Source organism: Artibeus jamaicensis, unplaced genomic scaffold (assembly GCF_021234435.1).
Source record: "Artibeus jamaicensis isolate MK-2021 breed Jamaican fruit bat unplaced genomic scaffold, CSHL_Jam_final contig_548, whole genome shotgun sequence".
NCBI classification, from domain to species: domain Eukaryota; kingdom Metazoa; phylum Chordata; class Mammalia; order Chiroptera; family Phyllostomidae; genus Artibeus; species Artibeus jamaicensis.
In genome coordinates, this window is record NW_026521883.1 from 13,688,401 (window position 1) to 13,711,856 (window position 23,456).

The 23,456-nt window shown below is 45.2% G+C and overlaps 2 protein-coding genes and 1 non-coding gene across 5 annotated transcripts in view; 1 reads left to right on the plus strand and 2 right to left on the minus strand.

Annotated features, from left to right (window-relative positions):
- Nucleotides 1–19,382, minus strand: part of FAM81A (family with sequence similarity 81 member A) — a 127,960-nt gene extending 108,578 nt beyond the window's left edge. For both annotated transcript variants that reach the window (XM_053670101.1, XM_037151026.2), the window contains exon 1: nt 19,279–19,382. The gene's annotated coding sequence lies outside the window, so the exon portion shown is untranslated. The remainder of the gene's footprint in view (nt 1–19,278) is intronic.
- On the minus strand, nt 10,155–10,257 carry LOC119053505 (U6 spliceosomal RNA). The gene has a single exon (XR_005083308.2). It is a non-coding gene; the product is annotated as a U6 spliceosomal RNA (small nuclear RNA).
- Nucleotides 19,383–19,492: 110 nt separating the features above from the next.
- MYO1E (myosin IE) overlaps nt 19,493–23,456 on the plus strand; it is a 206,054-nt gene continuing 202,090 nt past the window's right edge. Inside the window, exon 1 of one of the 2 annotated variants that reach the window (XM_037151034.2) lies at nt 19,493–19,889. Coding sequence is in view for 1 of the 2 variants with exons in the window: in XM_053670099.1 (XP_053526074.1) it covers nt 19,887–19,889 (3 nt within the window). In the remaining variant the exon portion in view is untranslated. The remainder of the gene's footprint in view (nt 19,890–23,456) is intronic. The other variant, XM_053670099.1, reaches the window with a different exon arrangement.

Consider the following 23,456-nt stretch of genomic DNA (forward strand, 5'->3'; position numbering starts at 1 on the left):
ACTGGAAAATTATGCAAAAGCAATGCTCCAGAACCTCTTCGAATGCTGCTTTCCTGTCTCAGGGCTACAGTCTCTAGGTGGTGCCACGGGTAAGGCTGTGTCCGTTTCAATACAGTCAGTAACACTGCAATACCTACGCATGGTGCCAGGTGGGCATGAGACTTATGGGAGGATCAATCCATAAACTGTATAAATGTCTAACCACGATGCCATATACCTGCAACTGATACAAAATAATATTAAATTTCAACTGCAAATTTATTTATTTTCGACAGACAAAAATAAGTAAATGAATGAAATTACGTCGTACTGGAAAAAAGTGAAAAGATGTGTGTTCCACAGTCAGAAAACCATCTTGCTCACTATCGTATCCACATCACCTGGAATGTGCCCCGGCGTGTCCAAAATAGAGAGAAAAGAAAAAAGACTGTGTCTATTTCTCCTCTAGTGCATTTCTCTCTCTCTCTCTCTCCCTCGGATTAAACAGTCAAATAATACCACCAATAAACCCACAGGAACTTCCACCAAGATGGAGGCATAGGAAGAGACACTGTGCCTTCTCTCACAACCAAGTTTAGAGACAACTAAATATTAGCAACAGAAAACACAGCCAGAACACAGAAAATTGAACTTTTTGGAAGTCTGATAACAACAAATTCTTCAGCCTAACCAGTAAGAGGGACGAAACCAGCACCTGTCGGAGCGGGGTTGCACAGAAAAACTCGGTCAGACGGACTCGGGCGCGCGGAACCCAGGCGCAGGGTTGGACCTAGTAAGCGACTCAGCGAGCGACTGAGGGGAAACAGCGAGGGAGCAGAGCTGCGGGTTGACTGTGGTCTCGCTTTCCTGAGCAGATAGACAAGCAAGGGAGTGGGCGGTGAGACTGCGGGACTGAGCAGGCCCCACGCGAGCGGCAGCACAGGGCGCCGCCATTTCCCTGCTCTGACCCCACCTCCACATACAGCGTAGTAACCCAGTGACCTGAGTGGCCCCGCCCTCACCCAGCAGCGAGAAACAGCAGAGGAGGTCGCCATTTCCCCGCTCTGACCACGCCCCCACATATAGCGTCACAACCCAGCGACCTGAGAGTCCAAGGCTCCGCTACTCATACTTAACGGGCGCAAACAAACCAAAAATGGCTCAAGAAGATCTCAAAGCCCCAGAGCCTATAAATCTAAGCGATGAAGAAATAGCAAAACTCTCAGACGCACAGTTTAAAACACTGGTGATCAGGATCCTCACAGAACTGGTTGATTATAGTCACAAATTAGACAAACATATGAAGGCGAAACTCATTGAAATGAATGGAATTGCACAGGAAACCAATAGCGATGAAAAGGAAACTGGGACTCAAATCAATGGAGTGGACCAGAACAAAAGCAAAAAATGGCCAAACAGAAAAGAGTGAAGAAGCAAGAATTGAAAAAAATGAGGAGAGTCTTAGGAACCTCCAGGACATCTTTAAATGCTCCAACATCCGAATTATAGGGGTACCAGAAGGGGGAAAGGCACAGCCACCAGTGGAAAACTTATTTGAACAAATAATAAAGGAGAATTTCCCCAATCTGGCAAAGGAAATAGACTTCCAGGAAATCCAGGAAGCTCAGAGAGTCCCAAAGAAGTTGGACCCAAGAAGAAACACACCAAGGCACATCATCATTACATTAGCCAAGATTAAAATGAAGGAGAGAATCCTAGAAGCAGCAAGAGCTAAGGGGACAATCACCTACAAAGGAGTTCCTATCAGACTGTCAGAGGATTTCTCCAAAGAGACCTTACAGGCAAGAAGGGGCTGGAAAGAGGTATTCCAAGTCATGAAATCCAAAGACCTACAACCGAGATTGCTCTGTCCAGCAAAACTTTCATTTAGAATGGAAGGACAGATAAAGTGCTTCTCAGATAAGATCAAATTCAAGGAGTTCATCATCACCAAGCCCTTATTATATGAAATGTTAAAGGGACTTATCTAAGAAAAAGAAGTAAAAAAACATGAACAGTGAAAGGACAGCAAACTCACAGTTATTAACAACCACACCTAAAACAAAGCAAACTAAAAGGACAGCTAGATCAGGAGCAGAAACATAGAAATGAAGATCTCAAAGAGGGTTAGCAACAGGGGAGTGGGAGGAGGAGAAGGGGAGAGAAGGTACAGAAAATAAGTAGCATAGACAGTAGATAGAAAATTGATGGGGGGGGGCAAGAATAGTATGGGAAATAGAGAATCTAAAGAACTTGAGACACATGGTCATAAACTAAAGGGGGGGTAATGGTGGGGATGGGGGGTAGGGTGGAGGGGAATGAAGAGGGGAATAGAACAACTGTAATGGCATAATCAATAAAAAAAGAAATTTAAAAAATTAAATAAATAAATAAATAAATAAACCTACAGGAAACAATAAGGCAAAAGAGCGCACACAAAAATGTCCTAAACTGGCATCCCTGAGTCTACATGCTCGATGTGGTGGTATTTGGCAAATCAAAAGTAATTTTAAAAACTCTGGAATACTGAAAGCAGTCTGAAAAATCCTGGTACCCAGCGTTGGTGTCTCCAACACTAGCTGCGGAAACAGATTGCCACGACAACTTCAGGAAGATCAGAGCAGGGAGCGGATGGGGGAGAGCCACTGTGTGTAGCGGCATTAATGAGTTCTGATGACACACTCTTTAACAGACTCCGGCAGTAAGTCTCTGCTGGTTAACTCCCCTTTTTGGCCCCAGAGCCTTTCAGGGAGTCAAATACAATGTAATTGTGCTTTACACCCTTAGGCCAAAGGGCTTCTGCTTTAATTGGCTCATTCGTAATTGATAAAGGCTTCAAAGTATAAGCAAAAATAATAATGGCCAAGAAAGAGTTAGAAAGAAGCACAATCTAAAATACAAATAATTACACAACAGCAGTAGAATAGTGTCCAAATGTCTGGACAATCTGACAACCTTACAAGGTTGAGGTCTCAATTATACTGGCTTTCTAGACCCTCACTCGCTTAAGCCAGCGGAAGCTACAATAATAACTCTTGTTTGATGCAGAGTGTTTACTAAGTAAGATGACTAGTTAATTTGCTATGTAATATTCCATTGGAGTCTCCTTTTCCAGCTCCAAAACCACAGTCCATGCCACAGCTTGGAATAATAAAAGAATCTATTGTCTAGGGCTCTTGCCAAAAGACTCCACAAAGTAGCTCCACTCCCAAAAAGATGCCCATGACAGTTTATGCAAGTTTAGTCTGTACCACCGGGGTCAGAAAATCCAACTCAGCCATATCTATTTACGTGCAGTCACCAGGGAATTCATGTAAAATAAATGAATGTCAAAATAATAACACCACAGGAGCCCACATAAAATGACTTCTCTCCCTTATATTATGCAAAGCCTTCTTCCCCTACTCCCCACCCCCGCCACTCATTGTGCACGTTACTCTGCTAAACAGCCCTCGAGCCCCCTGGCTCCAGGGATCACATGTGATCGCTGTGGCGGGGCTCCCCTTGTCACACAGACACCCAGCAGGGACGGACTGTCCCTCCAGGAGGATCCCAGCAACGGCTCTTGGCACTCCAGGGCCTTCCCACATAGTCCATTAATTCTGACCAGGTATTTTAGGGATGCTTATTATGTGCCAGACACTGTGATGGGTACTAGAGAGAAATGTGATTTTTAAAAATGGGGTTCCTGCTCTCAGGGAGTTAAAGCCCATTGGATGACAACAGCCAATGCTTCCTGACCAGCTGCCGTATGTGTTAGATGCATTAGTTCACCTAATCACCGGCCCTCTAAAACAGAGGCTACTGTCATCCCCACCTTACAAACGAGGAAGTGGAGGCAGAGAGAGGGCTAAGTGCCAAAGTTTTCATGCAGAAACACAGGCAGCCTGGGTCTGGAGCCTGCATTCTCTGACGAGTACACTCGGCATCCTCTCCACTACTTTCCAACGCACCCACTCAGGAAGCAGCGGGAGAGACGGTGTGGGCTAGTTCAGGCAAAGCAGAACCACCTTTTGAAGACAGAGACAAGAATGAGGTAAAAGAAATGTCTTTCTAGGGGAAGTCAAAAGGAAATATTTGAAATTTCATCCCCTTTTCTGGGGGAAAATTACATTGCATAGTCTAAAGAGAAAGTGGGTGGGGGGGATGGAAGCTTTGTGCTCATTCTCCATTTTTCTCTCTAACCTTGACCTTGCATCTGAGGCAATGGGCAAGCACATCCCCCAGACAGGATCTGTGGCATCGGCACCATGGCACAGAAACCAGGTTTGTCGTGTTGGTATGAGGCCAGACATCTATGTGACTGGCTGGAAGTTTCTCTAAGATTGAGGTCAGCAGAAACCAAGTGCTTCCTGGAGGTAAGATTGAGAAAGCTTTTGCTGACGCTGTTTTTCTGGCTATGTGTCAGCTTCTGAGAGTAATTTGCATGAAACTTGTAAGAAGTGTAGTTTCAAGGCCTAAAAACACAAAATTTGCCAGATTTAAAATAGGGAGTCTGGTTGGCTGGACATTTGTCTGCGAAGAGTTTACCCTGCATCACCTTCCAAGAACCAATAAGCCTGGTGTAAGGGTTAACATTTTAGGAAGTGGCTGGGTCTGCAAATGTGTTCAGCAACCCACAATAGGAGGCGTGGAATTGGGATGTCGGGGCCCAGTAGGTGGAGAGGCAAGACCAAAAGCAGCACTGGCTAACAGTGGAGTCAGTGTTTCGGAGTCAGCAGACCAAGAGTGAATGAGTTTCCTCCTCTTTAAAATGGAGTTAATGAGGATACCAATCGGAAAGATGGCTGTGATAATCCTATGAGTTCACGAGTATAGCTCACTCTACACATTGCTGGCACGAATGTATTCTTGATAAATGTTAGCTGTCTTCACCTTTACCACCACCACCATCATCACCATCATCCTGGCTCTTCCTCTTACCATATATGTGACCTGGGACAAGTTTTTTAATACCTCTAAGTTTCAGATTCCTCTTTACATTTAAGATAAAAAAAATAGTTGTCTTCAAGGATATCTATGGCGAAGGTGAAACAAGATGACCCATATAAAACACTTACGATGCTTAGCAGATCGTAGGTGCACATGGAGTGGGTGGCATTGCCTATGGGTTTTAAGAACTTTCCTTTTTTGGATTTGTAGTCAAAGCAGGTATTCTCACATAGATGTTCATGACCATGAAGGAAGACACCAAAATCTGCCCAATGGGAAATGTCTACTGGAAGAGACACTCTAGTTTTCCATGGGAGTTTTTCTTTTTCTTTTAATCCTCACCCCCCAAAAAAACCGGACACCCAGGCTTGTGGTCTGACTAGGAATTGAACCCATGACCTTTCAGTTTATGGGATGATGCTCCAACCAACTGAGCCACACTGGCCGGGGCTCTTTTCACTTTATGTGCAGCGCCATGTGACATTTCTCTAAGACCTCAGATGTCCCACACATTAAGGAACTTTTATTTTTTAAGAAATCAGAGAAAATTGGTGATTTGGGGACCCATACTTATCAGATTGAGAAAATAAAAGTAAAAGTATCCTTTAATGTATCTGGCAATCCTCCATGATGTCAATTTATCTTATTGTAAAACCGAGCTAGGGGTCGACTTGTGCTTTGTGACTCTCTGTGATGAGTTCAAGTTTGAGGTCATCTCAGAAAGATGCTTCATAGCGTGCATATTATTTCTTAGGGCAGCTGGTTATAAAAGGGGATCATCTCCCTTGAATCACGTTAGCCACACATAAAAGCAAAGAAGATCTTGGAGGTTAGACTCCAGGATAAAGGCCCTAGAATAACTTCTTCAAGGCTTCTCTTCATTATTCCTTCCTGTTACTATCAATGGTGTGCTACGTATTCCCTCCCTTCCCCCTTCTCTACAAGGTTTTGTCTCTCACTAATGGGGACCACTACCGGCATTCCACAGCATAAGTAATGGAGCGAGCCGTGCTTCCTAAGGATGGGATTATGATAGCCCATTGCAAGCCTGGCCTCTGTTTCGCTCAACCCATAATATTCAGGAGTTAGTCATACCTCTTCCCAAACCCCACTGGCATTTCCCAGTGACTTTATTTTTGAAATGAAAATGCAAGTGGAGGAGCAAGTATCAAGTTAATGACATTTAGCTGAAAACCAAGACAGGAAACTTACTTCTAAGTATGTTTTTTGATGGGGATGAGAGGAATACTCTCAGATACTTCAAAGAAAGGTCGGGTGTTATGGACTCTCCTTAACTTCTCATGAACTGCCCGACCCCAGAACATTTTCTTCTGCATGGCAGGCCTTGAGGGGAGGCCCTCTCTGGAGTTTTCGTGTCCAGTCCTTATGTCATTACTGGCTGAGATCACATGGAACCAGCAGTCTTCAGGGCAGACTTTCGGACCCTAGCAGCTGAGATGGGGAATGAGAAGGAGCTGGTGCAGTCTCCTTCCCAGCCTGAGTCAGGGGAAGGAAAGAGGCTGCAGGGGAACATCTAGCCCCAGGGCCTGTGCTCAGCTTCTGGGCCCCACCCACATGCTTTGCGTTTCTGCAATTCCGAACTCAGGGCCTCCAGAACAGCCCTGTCTGCTTTTGGCTGGGCCCACACCACCTGACAACGGTCAGAAGGCTTTGGGGTGTTACAGTTGGTCTTCCTGCCTCCCAACAGATGTGACTGCACCTGAAGCCCAGATACGGAGACAGCATGCTTGGTGGCCCTTCTCCAGTCCTTATGTTTAACTCCTCTCCTCACATTCTGCCTCTGCCTCCCAGCCTCGCCTAGGTACCAGAAACAGTTCTTTGTGACCTAATGAGGGAAGATAAAATTGTCTGCTAATATGCTCTGCCTTGAAAGATCTTCCCCTTCGGACCACGTCCCTGATAGAGCAGAAAGCTGGGAGGAACAGAGGTGCACTTTGCTTCTTGTCGGAAGCTGGCCAAAGGGCACTAAAGGGTGAGAGGTGGACCATGGTCCGCTGAGCTCCCCCAACACCATGTTGAGGGAGCCCAGCAGAGGAGGCTGAGTTGGCACAATAACCTTCAGAGGTCATGGAATCCACCTGCCTGCCTCCTTGCAGCACTGGCAGTTAACAAACAGTGACTTTGACCTTACATTTCCCCAAGTCATCTAGGGGAGGACCTTCAAAGATATGAGTTAGGAGTGAACAACATGGCATTGTCCCTTTTTTGGGGACAATGCACAGGACCCCACGATTCTCTGCCCAAACATCCCCAAGCTTGCTCCCAGCCCGTTTTTCAGGTCAGCCCTTCTAAGGGTGACTCTGGTGCTGGTACCTGCACCCCAGTCTTCAGGGTGGGTGTTGGGGCAGCAGGGAAAGAACTTGGATGTGAGAGCTGGGGGTTCATATGGACACAGAAGGGATCCCTGCTCAGAGGGGGAAGGGGAAGGGAGGGGGAAGGAGGGTCCAAGAGTGGGCTGGCTCTCTCGGTGCTGCCACATTCTGACCAGGAACTCTGAGGAGTCCAGGCGTTCTAAATTTAAGCCTTCCAGGTTGTCCTACAGGTATTTTTGTCAAGGTGGGAGGACAGAACATACTTTACTTATTTTTAGCTTGATTTATAACTTGATGATATTTAGACATATGGTTTGTGGGCTCCATCTGTCCTCTTGTCTTGGGGCCAATGACAGTCCACACCCGGCCTACCACCTTCCGGGAGAGAAGGCTTTGAGCCTGCCTGGCTCGGTGGTCCCACTGAACCCACGCACTGAACAGCCCCACTTCCAACCCAATCTCCAAGCTGCCCTAGTTTGGCTCCTAAGAGTGGTTCTATCTCACAGGACATTGAGTAAAGAATTCATCCCGATGGCCATGTTTTGCACAAACCTGACACTAGTTTTCACATGTGTTGCTTAGGGTATAAAATGGAAGGTAAGTTTTTTCTAGCTTCCAGGAACCATTAAACTTCATTCAGTTGAACTACGGGCCTTGGAGACACATCTGAAGAAGATGAGGTGGTTCACATCTGGCTGACAACTGACTCTTTTCCCTGGGTGGCACGTGCGAACCAGGGAAGAAAGGAACAATGTTGGGCACAAGAGTTCCCAGGAGGCAATTGGACAAAAAGCAGCTGAAGCAGCTGCTGGGGGAGGGACTGTGAAAAAAGCGTGTACAGGTATTTAGGGAGAAATTTTACTATGCCTTATGAAGAACTTGCCTGACATCCCCAAAGAAAAGTGAGTGAACTCTCCAGTATTCGAGATTGTTGGTAGATTTGGACCTAGTTTCTTTGTTTTGGGAGGCAGGCGACTGAGGAAGAGGGCTGAGTGCCGGGTCTGGCCCGAAGGTGACCTTGGAGTGCCAGCAGGAGCCAGAAAGGGCCCAGGTGCATCAGGGTTAACTAACTGGAAGGAATATGAGGGACCCGTTTCTCTTTCCAGGTCCAACGGTGTGAAGGCTTCAGAACAGGTGACCACGTGTCTGAGACTGAGACAAGGCCGCTCAGGGCTTCCTGGGAGGTAAATGAAGAGAGGTGAGTTACGTGCTGGAGCTTGGCTCGCCAAACTCTACCTTTAAACATGTGCCTTGGTTGTTTCACTCTTCTGTTTTTATTATAAAAGTAGTTCGTCTCATGAAATAGAACTTGGGAAATATAGAAAAAGTTAAAGGACAAGAAAAATCACCCGTTGCCCTACCCTCTGAATGCCCTCAGTGTAAACATTTTTAATATTTCCTTCAAGGCTTTTTGCTCTTTGCATAGATGGAGTGTGTGTGTGTGCGCATGCGTGTGTGTGTATATGACAGGAAGAGAGAAAGATTGATTTTAACATAATTGGATCCACTTCCCTAAAGAGCACTCTTTTCAAAGAAACAGGATTAATGTGATTTTTTAAGGTTCTAAAATGACTCATTTTAGAATTATTGAGCAAAAAACAAGTTGACTTTTCTTTATCCTGTCAACAGAAATCATCTAACATTCAGCTGCTCTCCTGTTGTTCAAGGGAAAGGATAATGAGATGTAAATCAAAAAGTAAATTAAAGGATAACGCGGTGTAAAGATATGAAGCGTAACTACGGCACACACTACGATAACTTCAATACTTAAATAATAAATTATTTCATAAACCTGAGTCTTCAGGTGCAATAGACCTATTTCTGACTAAGTTTAAAGAGGTAAAAAATCAGGTTTAATCACTTGAATTTTCTTTAAAAAATATTTCATTAATATTTTAGAGAGAGGAGAAAAGAAGGAAAAAGAGAGGGAGAGAAACATCACTCAGCTGCCTCTCGTACACCCACAACTGCGGAACTGGCCTATAACCCAGGCATGTGCCCTGTCTGGGGATCAAACTGGTGACCTCTCGGTTTGCAGGTCAGAGCTCAGTCCACAGAGCCACACCAGCCAGTGCTAATCACTTGAATTTTCTGATAAGCCCAGTCCTAAAATGGATTAGGATTCAATTTTCCCAGCACAGGTAACTTCACGTTTACACAGTGGCTCTCCTCAAAGAGGAGCAAAGGATGAAATCTGACATGCGTAAGGATGGAATCCGCAGTGTATTCAATGCACGGTAAATTACATTTTATGGTGAGTGAAGACTGAGAAACCAAATTCATTTTGCTACAGTCCCAGAGACACCAAAGTGGAATCTCAGCTCATTATTTTCTCAATGAGTTTGAGAAAGTACCCCAGGGAGACACATTTCCAGTCAACTCAATAAGCTCTCAAATCCCTGGGCTCTTGCTTATGCAGATCCTAACAGCTCGAAGATCCTAGGTTAACTCCACACCTTTCTAACTTGATTGTTTAGGCCGGGCAACTCTGAGAAGCCCTCCTTACGGTTTCAAAATCTTTGTTTACGAGACTCCTATATGTCCTCTGTATTATTCTGCCACCTGCAACAATATATTCTGCTTGATAACAATATTTTAAGTGTTTCTGAGTAATATGTTTACAATGGTTCAAAAACCCAGCATCTGTCTAAAGCACATCCAAGCATACATTCTTGCTCCTGCCCTTGCTCCTATGTCTAACAAATACTGCTTGTGTGTGAGTTTCTTTGTAACTTTTCCAAGATGTCTTCATGTAAACATAAATACTAATCTATTATGTCTCCATCCTTATTTTCTTACATAAAAGATAGCTTGATCTGCATACCGTTCTTGATATACATACTACTGCTTCACATATATACTGTAGTGGATAGACATACTGTTCTGTAGGTCTATCTGTTTGTGTTTTTTTAAAATATGGAATGCCTCACCAGTTTGCTTGTCATCCTTGCTCAGGGGCCATGCTAATCTTCTCTGTATTGTTCCATTTTTAGTATTTGTGCTGCTGGAACATCTGTACTTTGCTCTTTCAATTTTAACTTATCAATCATCACAAAAATCTTTCCATAGCTGTTCAGAGAATAATTCCTCATTCTCTTTTAAAAGCTCTTCAAATTTAAAAAACAAAACAAAACTATTTCATGTTGTCTCCTAATATATTTAACCAGTTCCACTAATGATAAACATTTGGGTTGTTTCCAATCTTTTGCTAGCCAGTGATGCTTTGTAAACATATGTTAATTTGCATTGTGTGCGTACATCCTTGGATAAATTCCCAAAGCCAGAATGGTTGGAAAAGAGACTGCACAATGCTGTAATGTTGCTAGAGGGTGTCAAATTGCTTTCCAGAGAGCTTTCACCTATTCATACTCCCACCAAAGATACAGAAGAAAGCTGTTTCCTCCCAGCCTGGCCAACGGAGAGATAAGGAGAGAGAGAAATTTAGGAAGGAGTCACTCGGCATCAAAAGCAACAAGAGGACAATATGAAAACTGCCAAAGGCACAGACAATATCAGACCTGACATCTCCCCAGAGGTTCAACCGGCCTATCCCGGAGAGGCCGGGGAACCTCTGTCAGGTCCACCTGAATGTGTCTAACACTCGTCACTCGGAACTCACCAAACCGGGAGCCTCTTCTTGGATTCTCACATTTAAAATATTGAGGGAGAGAGTGTATGCAGGTAGACTTTCACTTCTTATTTTACAAACTCTAAATTTGTATGCTTTATTTTATAATAAGGAGTACATATTTCTTTTGTGATTTTAAACCAATGATAGTGGACTTCAAAAAATGTAAGTCTAGTCACTTTACTTTTGGTGACTAGACTTTTCTTCTCTTTTATTTATCCATTCAATGAGACAGGATAGCAGAAGCCAGAAAAATTCCTGGGCAAGTAGAATAGGGAAACTTAGACAGATAGCCGAACACAAAGGCCGGGCAATTTACAGCCAGATACAGGTCACCTCCCTGGAGAAAACACCTAGGTTTCAGCTGTATTTCAGCTCCAGGCCCAGAAAAGCAGGAAAACCAGGTGGACACCAGAACCAACCGCAATGACTAACACCCCCTGTCACTGACCAATCAGTTGGAGACCTGGCCCTAAAAGGGCACACCTTGGAGAACTGCTGAATATTCCACTAAAACGCTGCCCTGGGAACTTCCCTAAGCTTCCCTCTGGCAAGAAAGAGAAAAAAAAGCCTCAAGACAAAAGACCCAGCACGTACTCTCCCTCCGGGGAGCAGCCCATACCATTCTCTTTCTCCTCTTCTCCCATTTTTGTCTTCACAGGCACATGTCTCCTAACCTCTAAGGCCATGGCATCTGCAGGCTGTCCCAGGCTAACCCCCTGAGCAGGTCCCAAAGACCCCTCTTCTCTGACTTCCCAGAGAGCTACCGTGGCCCAGCCTGGGCTTTCCTGCTGCTTCTATGCTAGGCCTGTCCTTGTTGCACTGTTCCCAGCTTTAATAAACATACCTTCCTAGTCACCTGGGCTCGTGTTGTGATATCTTTCCTACACAAAGTCAAGAACACACACACTACAGCTGGCCCCCCGCACGCCTGCTCCAGGCCAGGCCCCTTTCTGGTAACACAGTCACTTTTTATTCTGATGTTTTGTTCTGTTTTCCTGCCAGGTGCCTAGGAGAATGGTTTCAAATAACAACGCTACATGGAAATTTATCAAGGAAAAAATGTTACTTCTATTTCTTTATAAATTATTCCTAAGCATCGTCCCACCCCAGCCACCACTCTCATGCCCACTCCAAATTTTTAAACATAGAAATTAAGGGGAAAAAAACCTTTAATGAAATATTTAAGTAATAGTTATTAAAAAAATAATTGGAGTTGGGATACTATTTTAGGGCAAATTTACATGGATAGGATTTGTGATAGCTGGGTATATTTTTATGTGCTAGAGCGCACTTTCCAATCCACTCAAGTCCTTTAAATAAGTGCACGTTTGTATCCATTTTATGCCATTTGGAGGAAAATTGTACTTAAGTTAGAGGAGCTGCTTTTAGAATCACATTCTTGGTCCAATATAGAATTCCTTTGTTACCAACACCTTTACAAAGCATCCTCCGGGTGCCCTTGACCCGTGTGCATTCACTTCTGCACAGATAAGGACACTACACATTAATGCACCTGAGCCATCTTTCTGATGCAGCATCAGGCAAAAAGCCAGGTAACAAAGGAACATTGTATTGATCTCATGGGCACGCTTCCTGCCGGCTCAGCTCTCAGCTCACTTCCATCTCTGTCAACCAAGTGGCATTGAACAGCTATGCTCCAACTAAGTTGCATTTAGCTTTGTTGCTTTATGAAAATTAGTGAAACGTGGGAAGAAGTATAAATGCAAACACCAGTAAAGAGAAGTGTAGTTCTCTTACACTTAGAACAACAGAGACAGAGAAGATCATCAGGTGGGCAGAAGGTGGTGAATCTTCAGCCTTGATAATGACCACTTGTACTGAGAACTACATCAGTCACTCTTCTAACCGCTTTATAGGACTTCATTTACCAAATTCTCACAGTACTATGTGAGAAATGCATGATGGAGGTACTATCATTACCTGCTCTTACAGATAAAGAAAAAGGATTCATGAATCACAGAGGGGCACACACAGATGCATCCAAATCAGAAAGCTGCCTTTCGGACTTTGGATGGCCCGCTGCTCAGCTGGCATGGGGAAGCCCAAATTTAAAAGAACAGCTACTAAATGCGGGCATTCTAGATTCAGACTAGATCTAAGAGACAAGGCACGATCAGGAATTTTAGACTGTATTTTAGCTCTCTGAAAATAAAAACCTCTCCTTAAAAACCACACATCTGCTGTTGAATTTGATACACCTCACACTGGTGTGTGTTTTCAGGAGCATGTTGTGCAGGACAGCAGGAAGCCCTCGTGTGTGTGTGTGTGTGTGTGTGTGTGTGTGTGTGTGTGTCAGGGGGATGGGAAGCTGCGAGGGCCTGCGTCCGTGCCTGGGAAATGTTTGCTGCGGTGGAGAGTGAACCGGCCGTGGTGCAGAAGCCCTGCTGACCACACGCACCAGCACCAGGAAACAGGCCACTCCAACAAATCCCTCTGTTGATACCGGGGGAGGCTGTGCCCGCATCAGGGCGGGGAGTATGTGGAGAATTTCTGTGCTTTCCCCCCAGGGTTGCCATGCATCTAAAACTGCTCTAAAAAGTAAAGTCTATTTAAAATAGTAAAGCTCCCCACGTGTTTGTAGTGGAATCTGGAAAAATGTCATCTTAAACACACAGGTATGTGTATACACACATATTTATAGGCATATGTAAACACATTTACAAGTACATGGTAATAAAGGCAAAACATATGCCATACCTTACACGTACAAATACATTTATAGGTGCATGATGATGAAGTTGAAATGACAATGGTTGTTTCAAAACCCATGCGTTGTTTTTTTTTTCTGTTGAAGAGGCAAATGGAACTGCCCTCACAGTCTCGCCAAGACAATGTGTAAATTAAGGCCTTAGACAGATGCAGCTGGCAAACTGTCAAGTGACCCAAATCTGGAGTGCCTGCACTGTCTCCTCCTCAGAGATTCTGTTCTTATTCACCATCTCTTTTTAATGGGGCAGTAGCTTTAAGACACCAACCCTATGACAACATTTGCCTGGAATGCGACTGTACACACGCCTAGTTCAATCAGATCCTTCCATGGCTTGCTAGCGACCTGTGACCTGGGTGGTGTGGTTTGGTGGAGTGCAAGGTTGGACTGGGTGAGCCAGATTCTCTCTTTCTCTCTCTCCCTCCTCTTCTCTCTCTGGACCTTGACTCAAGAAACTAGGAGGCAACTTTCCAGGCAGCTATGGGCAGTATTGCTCAAAGGTAGTTTGGGGGCCCAAGTCAAGATGATGACAAACTAAAGACCCTCTGCAAGCTGAAGTCGTGGAAGGAGGGGCCACTATCAGTAGGTGGGGGAAGCCGGAAGGGACAGAGAACGTCCATCTATGCAGAGAAGCCACAAAGCCAGAAAAGGACAAAGAGCTTGTGCAGCCCTGCCTTCTTTTGTGTTCTGCTTGCCCTGGGCTCCTGGGCATATATTCCTTTAAATTTTTTTTCTAATGAAGCAGCCCAGGTGCCCCTTCTACCCCCCCTTTTTTTGCTTCTTGTTCCTAAAAAAGACTACACAGGAGCAGCAGATAGCAGGATAAATAGTCTCTGACCATGGAGAATATAAACTTAGAAAAAAAGAAGACAAAACTACCCTATACAAACAAACAAACAAACAAACAAACAAAAAGACAGGAGGACTCTACAGATACAGGGGTCCAGGGAGTATACTGGCCAACAGACGTCCCACCCAGAAGTCCCCAGGCTGCCGCTCAGGACAACCCTGTGAGGTACTTGGTCTTTACCTGGACGACCCTGATCTTCAGGCCCAGGCTTGCTTGACGTTCAGCATATTTTCTAAAGGCAGCGAAACCTACTGTTTACTTCAGAAAAATTTTCCTTCCAGTTAAAAAATTTTTGGTGTTTTAATAAGATAAGATTCGTGCAGTTATTTGCTATGTTTAAGTTTTTTTTAATGCATGTATTTATTTATGCATGCCTTGCCTTGTTCCAGCGAATTTTAAGGATGACTTACAAGAATACGCAAAATCCAATCAGGTGGCACAAAGTGACAGCAAGGAGAAAGAAGAGCAGGATGTGGACACAGAAATGGTCTGGAGACTTGGACCTCTGCAAAGCTCACTTCTGTGGGACACTTCGCTGCTGGGTGGGTCACGGAACACTGAGTAGTGTCACTCACTATTTAATCACTCTTAAAACCAGAGAAAGGTCAGGGCTCATCTTTTGCATGTAAAAAATCAAATTGAAACTGGAAGAAAAAATACTGGCTTAAATCAGAGAAAATATAACAAATGTATATAAACATGCATTTAATAAGCTGAATATTTCTGTTCCTTTATTTTGGTAAAAATGGTTCCCTTATTTCAGTAAAATAGTTGTTACATTATCACAAAAAAATTTAAATTAATCAGCATTATATGATATTAGAGAGCCATTGAAAATTCTCTGCAATATCCTTTTTACAATTCAATATTAACATATTAGGTGAAGAACAAAGATGTTTAAAGTTGAGTTAAATTCTCTACACAAATGTAATTCTTATAAAACAGCAAGAACTTTTCTAGGAGCCCTGGTTTGGAGAGGCTTCCAGGGTTTCAATGCTCGTGTAGACACGCACATTGTGAAGACATAGGGTTGGTGTCTTCTATTCATACTGGCCCTGCAGTAAGAAAAACTTCTTCTGATACACTTTCCAACTACGAAGTTACTGCTTAGAGGGTAAGAGTTTGGGCTTCAGAGTCAGGCAACACAGTACACAGATTTGATGCATGGTAGCTGAGTGATAGCTGAGGCAAATTACTTGAAACTCTCTACTGAGTTTATTAACTATAAATAAAGTTAATGGGTTGTATGGAAGATTAAAGGATATATTGCACAGTGAGCTAAGTAGCTGACACCCACTGAACCTGATAAATGATGCCAGTTACAGTAGAAAATGATCACCTAGGACATTTCACTTTGATGTGATACAGGTTTCCCTTTTCTCAGTGTCTTGTCAAACATTTCTGGTCTCACTTTCCCAATAACAAACTTTTATTTAGTTGTATTATTGTAAATTCATTTGAATGTTCTTTTATGGTGCTGACATGGAAACTAGCTTCATTGCTTTATCATCTTACTGATTGTTCTCCAAAATGTATAAGCAGTGATTTTTTTCCACTGTTGGATTTCTATGAGAAATTGTGCTTTGTTTCCATCTTGCTTTTTTAAAAAAATATTTTTCTTTTTCATTCAGCCCCAGATAAATGCAGTTAATCATGCCAACAGATGTATAAAGGCCCATCTGACTAGCTCCATCATGTGTCTAGAATGAGTTTTACAATTTCAAAAGTCGACTTCATTGCCACTATGACCTCGAATAAGAATAGCTATCTGGTAGTGTATTATCGAATGCTCTGGAAACTAGATGTAAATCAAGAAAATATGAAAAACTTTCATTTAAAAATATTTTGGTGGGGGTGAATTCGGTAAAAACTCTAGGCTAACCACAATTCGGCATTCCAACTAGGCCTTTTGGGGAATGCAGGAGGGGTGCAGTTAGTCATCTCACTGGGATAATGGCATAAAGCAGGGCTCTCCCAGGAAAACCGGAACTTCTCATCACCTCAGCCAAAACTGATCATGTACCTCCCTAAGGTAGAAATGGAACAAGCTGGGCTTCAAAGAGTTCTCCCTGGATCATAGTCTCTGCCGAATGATCTCACACTTTATTCTATGTTCAGACTAAATTAGTGAGTGGTGCTTGGAGAATCTAAGCTGCACCTCCGCCCTTATACCACCAGACTGAGTTCTAACCCCCATTAGAAGAAAAACGCCATGATAGACACAAAGACCCAGCGAGGCAAAGTGAATAGGACCCAGAGCTGTGGCTCCAAGTGTTTGGGTATTTATGGCATCTTTGAGAATGTAATGAAAGCTCTTAACTCTCCTCAAAGAAGAGGGCACACACAAACAGCCCCCACCACGTGGTGTGCAATCCAGGTGCCACAGTGTGTCGGATCTCCCCCTGGGACCCAGGTTGGAATCTCCAACCTAGGAACACACAGCACAGGAGAAGGGGAAAGGAACCAACACTTGTCGATCACTCACACACACTTCTTGTGTAGTCACAGCCACCTACTTCACAGATAGGGAACTGAATTCAGGAATTAAGATCTCACAGCTAGTTAAGTGGAAAAGGAAAACGTCAAATTCAGGATTACGTGTCAATAAATCCCATAATCTGAGTACTCCTTAGACACAAAAATTAATATATATTTATACATCTATCTGGAAAGGAATTTTATTATGAAATTGTGAAAAACAAATACAAGCATAGATCTTCATCAAAGTCCTACTTGCTAGAGTTGGTAACACTTCTTCAAACTGGAAAGAGATTACTAGGGCAAATAACAGTAAGCATTTTTTAAAAAACTCAACTGATAAATGGTGTCAAGGTAGTTTTAGAGAAATCCAAGGTTAATAGGTTGCCGATGAATTACCAGGTGACTTTTGGTGTCTCACTGTATCCCTGGGTTAACTTGAAGGAAAACAACTATGTCTTGATCTGTGTCACTTGAAGCCCATGCCAGCCCAACTACTGACCAGGGTGACCCTGTGCTGGATGGTGGCTTGGACAATGTGTTATTTTCAACCTATGCAGTGTTTCTTGTGCTGGTAACTGCAAATCCCCCTCTCAGCAACCTCTGATTATCACTTCCTAAAACGCCTGATCGTATCCTGAAGCTAGCGTGCCCCCTGAGACATGGAGTTAGATTTGCCTGTGAACTTGGTGGATCACATCGGTATGTACCCAGCAATGCCTAGCACACAGTGAGTGCTGGACAGATGTCTCGCTGTTTTCCTTACAGTCTGTACTGCAGACCACGACCGGATGAGCTTTGTAACCTGAAGTATAGCTCCAAGTATGGCAGTTGCTCACATACGACTACCATGGCTTCTCATTATTTTTGTATTTTTCTATAATTATTTATTGTTTTAGAATTTATCTTTTCTCTCTCTCATTCTAAAATCAAGCTCCGAGGAGACAGAGGCCAATGCGCTCACAGTTGCCTTGCTGACCTATATAGTAGGCATTTAATTCTATCTATTGCCTAACTGTGTGGATGATTACTACAGGAATGTAGTCAACATGATTTTCTTTCAATTTTTGAAGGACAGACATAATTCACACACTGTAAGACTCACCCTTTATATTTACAAAGTTGTGCAAGCATCACCACTGACTCTTTCATTGCCCCGACATGAAAACACATACCCAGTGGCAGTTAGTTATTCCCTCCTCCCCACTTCCCAGCCCCTGGCAATGGCTAATTCCCTTTGTCTCTATAGATTTTCTCCACTCTCTCCTTTCATGTAAGTGGAATCACAGACTATGTAGTCTGTGACTAGCTTCTTTCACTTAATGTTTTCAAGGTTCGTCCACATTGTAGCATGTGTCAGTAGCTCCTTCTTTTTTAATGTCCGAATAATATTCCAGTGTATGGATCTAATACACTTTTTGTTTACCCATTCTAGATGCTTTTTTCCCCCATTACTTTTAGAGAGAATGGGGGTGGGGAGAGAGGAACATCAGTTGCTTGCCTTCCTGTAGGAGCCTTGACCTGCTATCAAGTCTGCAACCTGGGTATGTGCCCTGACCAGAATCCAACTGGCGACCTTTCCATCTTCTACCAGATGATGCTCCAACCAACGGAGCCACACCGGTCAGGGCAACAAGATGATTTTAAACATCCATTCCAACTTTAGGATCCTATATTCAAGTGAATCGCTACCACCACATTTCTTAAAGTAAATCGGTAAATCATCAGGCTTCATAGTGTTTCCGTGCCCTGCAGTTTTCAAAGCTTATCACAGACCCCAGGAGCACAATCTTGTTGTGACTCACCGAGATTACTTCCCGAACTTTTCAAACAGTAAAATTAGACTCTTGACCTTTATTTCAGGATTCTGCTTGTCCCCCAACCCAATCTTCTCCCCAGTGGCCATCTGATTTCTTGAAACTCCTCTCTCTGGAATAAGGTACCTTTACAGTTCTGATCGTCCTGCTAATTGCTCTCAGCAGATGCGGGTTGACTGAGGTTGGACGGGGCATTCTCCGCATCTCTGTCTCCACTGTCCCTCTGCTCAGTGCACGTGCACCTTCATCAAACGTCCCCCCAGCCTCCGCCAAAACCTTCCTTTGTTTTTTAAGGAAATTCAGGTAAAAGGAGGCGTGGGGGAAATGGTATTTTTGACTTTCCTCACAATCCAGACGTCGGAAAGAAAAAGGATTTCCTTTGGGCTGCTGCCACGACTCTGATCTTTTATGATGATAAAAATATTTCCTTCTAAAAAAAAAAGTTATGGGAAAATCATACCACTTCAGCTTGGAAGCTACACCTACTCTAACTTTCGAGTTGAAAAGAAAAAAAAAAGGGAGGGGTTTACCTCTCTCTCCCAGTTTTCTTCCTGACAGCTCAGGTCCGGCACCCGGGAGCCAGGGGTCCGCGGCGCCGCTCGGAGCCCGGCGCGGAGGACTACAGCATCCAGAGGGCTCTGGAAACTCCAGCAGCTCCGAGCTTGTTGGCTGCTGCGCTTTCCCCGAGGAGTGACGCGCCGAAAACAACCCCTGATTGGCCAGGCCCGAACCGAATTCTCCATTTATGGACAGACTGCCCTGCCCGAGCCGAGGCTCAGCCAGAGGAGTACGGAGTAAGTGGCCGAAGAAAGAGGAGCAAGGCAGGGCAGCCGGGCAGACGCGCCGAGAGCGGCGGACTCACCTAGGCGGGCGGGGGGCTCCCGGCCCGAGTGGACCCCGGCGCGCGGCAGCGCGCGCTCCCGCTGCTAAGGAGCCTCCGCGTCGCCCTCACCTAGAGATCCCGTCTGGATGGAGTCCCCCCAGGGTTCCCATTGGCTCCTGTGAGTGCTTGGGTGTCGAGAGCCTGTTTCTGGCGAAGGGAACCAACTTTTGAAGTTCGCCCAGCCGACTGCGTGCCAGCAGCCCCAGCTCCCCGGCAGCCGGACCCGGCAGAGGCGCGACCGCGCCGCGAGTCACCATGGTGAGTTGGCCGCGCGGCGTCCGGGACGCCCGAGCCTGGGCTGGGGCGGGAAGCCTCGGCGCTGGGCACCCACCTTGGGCGCGCTGCCCAGGCCAGGGGAGGAGAAGGTGGACGCTGGAGTGGGCACGTCGCGATCTCGTATTTCCTGCTGCTTTCCTTAACTAGGGACTGGGGGAGAAGGAGTGAGGGGCCAAGGAAAACTTTCTTCAAGTCGCTTTCGGCGTCGCGAAACTTTTTGCGGCCGGGTTGCGATGGCTGCCAGCTGTCGGAAGCTGGAGTGTGGGGAGACGTGTGTGCAGGGGCACGGTCCTCGGAGCGAGTCCCTTTCTTTTCTACTGGCAAGACGGGGCAGCCTCCTGTCCCCCTTTGGTCCCACCGGCCGGGGCGCTTATCGCCCGCACGTAGGCGCGGGAGCCGGCGGCAGCGCCCCCGGGTCCCCGCACGCCCCTCCCGCCCGCGGGCACCGGAGCGGACCGCCTGCCTCTCCCACTCTGCGCGGCCGCCGCCCGACTCGCGCCCGCAACTGTCCCGTGGCCCCCGGCGCGCTGGCTGGGACCGCGCGGGCAGCACAAAGGCCGGCGGGCGCGCCAGGTAGGGCGACCACCTGGCGGAGGGCAGGCACCCGAGAGTGAAAGTGACCGAGGGCAGCTCCGTGGGTCGCTGGCCTGGACCAGGAGCGGAGCGGGCCTGGGGGGTCTTGGAGCCCAAGAGGCGAAGTAAACACCCCCACCCCCACTTCCACCCCTTCCCCGGTGCGAGGTGACTGGCCCTTTTCGGGTGTACGGTGAACGGTTCGCACGGGAGGAAGTCGAGGTTTTTGTTCCTTTTCCGTTGGCACTTTGGGAATACCTGGAAGTGGCTGGCTTTTTCTCGGACGCGTTTTTAGACTTTTCCTCCTTCGCCCCAACTCCCCTCACCCCCACCCCGCCCCCAGCAACCTTACCGCGTCCCTTGGGCTTTGGTGTACTTTACTTTCCGAAGCACAAAAGCAAGGACTCTATTTAGAAGCGACTGGCAGTCCATCAACAGAAAAAAGATAAAATTCTACCGCAAAGCTTCATCGTTTCCACGCTTGGTTCTTTTCAAACAGTCCTGCTTAGGTGGATGAACTAACTGGTCCTCTTCTGGTTGGTTTGGTTTGTTAATGACTGTGAAAGTGGAGATAAGTAAAAATGATAACCAGAACAGCACGACTGCAAAAATCGATCCCGCGTGACCAGCCTGAGGGACTTGCAGCCAAGGCCCATCGGAACCTACATACAAAACTCAAAAGCAGCACTTGACCTAGTGCTGAGTTTGTTCAAAGGAATTACATTACCTTTGCCCCTACCTAAGAGGACACTTGACCTCTAAATAAATTTCCTCTTTCAGTTTTAGGGTTTAAGAATCAGTCTGTCCTAAATTATTTTTGGAACCCCTATAAAGAACCATTTACTTACACTGAGTGCGTTGTCTGGGTGGAGCTACCTAATGGGGCCACTGCCTAATTGGCCACTTAAACTTAAGCAATGTGATAGTCCTAGTACTTTAGGATTGCTATAATTATTTTCCATGGTTCAGTATTTCTCAATCAATGCATTTTTGTCAAGTGCTTAAAGAATCTTTCTGAATTTAAATACTTGAGCCAGTGATACCTTGAGAAAATTAACTTTCCCTTAGTTAACTTATTTTTTCATGCTGGGCAGACTAAAAGCTAGTCTAGGGTACTACTTTGTTTTGTGACTCGGGGAAGTTGGTGCTCTGCTGGCCCCATTGCTGTGGAAGTAGCCGATTGGGCGAATGGACGTAGAGGAGACCCTGAAGGAAGGCCGTGGTCTCCAGAGTTGTGTCGAGTATGTGCGGGAGGCCTGAGTGCTGCCTGCCTGCTGGTGGCTTCCCTGCCCTCTGCGCGGATGGGCTGCCTGGACAGTATGTGGGCATCGGACAGGGCTGCTGAGGCCAGGATTCCCTGACAGAAAAGTTGAAACAGCTGGCTCTCCTGAAATAGGAGATGTGCCATCGCTCGATCTACTGGATCTAGAGTAATTTGGCAAAAATTAACAAATAATTTCTACACTGGCTTTAAAAATTAAATAATGTGTATTTATTTAATACACATTATTAAATACGTGAAGTTGCCTCACAACAGAGCATTAGTCTCTTTATTAAAAATATTTATTTATTTTTAGAGAAAGGGGAAGGGAGGGAGAAAGAGAGGGTGAGAAATATCCATTGGTTGCCTCTCTTACACGACCCTGCCATGGGGTCTGAACCCGCAACCCAGGCATGTGCCCTGATGGGGCATTGAACCCATGACCTTTTGCTTTGCAGGATGATACCCCATCCAACTGAGCCACACTGGTCAGGGTGAGCATTAGCCTCTTAAATAGGCAGAAACCTCAGTTATGATGTTTTCTGTTTATATGAGACCCCTTTAAGCCAAATGAGGCCTCACATCTGTCTGGGTCTGCCCAGCTGCATTCCTCAGCTGCTCAGAAGCGGAAGAGAAGGGGCATTGCTCTCCGTGGGTGTGGCTGAGGGCTAGCCTGGAGAATAGAATTCACCAGACCCTGGGCTGGACTGCAGGGAGAAGGAAGAGCACCTGTGCAGTGGAGATCTCTCTCTCTCTGTCTCTCTGTCGCTCTCTGTTCATGGCCTTTTAGGAAGTCTGGCAGCTCTCCATTAGGAAGGCTCTCCCCAGGTACCCAAGGCCCAGCCAAGACCCATTCAGTTGTGACTCACAAGGAAGATTTCCGTTTTCAGACTTAGGAATACAATGTACAGTTTATATGGACCTGATAGCTTCCTTCTGAAAACTCACTTTGGGATACTTTTCTCCATCTTTGGAGAATGAAGAACACTAGCAGGCAATAGAAATTTTTTGGAGACCTGAAGAATTGAAAAAAATCTCTCATGTCTTTATAATTTTGTGTATGTTAGGGTATGACAATCTGTTTCGACTTCAATTAAAGTCAAGGTTTAAGTTTTTAAGGTTTCCTTCATAGACTCTGGCTTTTTCATTGTCCACAAAGGACGCTCTCCTTTTGTGGCTATGATCAGTTTGTACTGCTGACGGACTAGAACCCAAGTTATAACTCTGCTGTGTACTTTGGACTCAGAAATTATGATTCATAGGTCCTCTGTGACTTAAGATAGTCTGAAATATTTAAGTAAATATGAATTGGCTATCACCTCAGAATATATTCAAGATATGTTCCCCTTGTCCTTGCTTACATGTTTCTTGTGGGTAAGCTGGATATATTACACATAAAAATACACAGAAATAGACTTATGGACTTAGAAATCTGATGGATAGCCGACTATAAGGTAGATAAATTTCTGTGAGTCTTGAAGGCATGACATGTATTAGAAAGTCTGGAATCCATTTCAAATATGTTCTCTGGGAAGGTAACCTAGTTCACTCCCTCTAATTAGTTTATCAGACTGCTAAGTAGTTTCCTGGCCAAAACAACACAATAAGACAAAACAAACCCAGAAAGGAACAGGATAAAGTGCAAAGAAGTTTTGATGGAGGCAGAGGGGTGAGGGAAAGATTTGGAGTCCCGGACATTTTCTAGGGGCATTGTG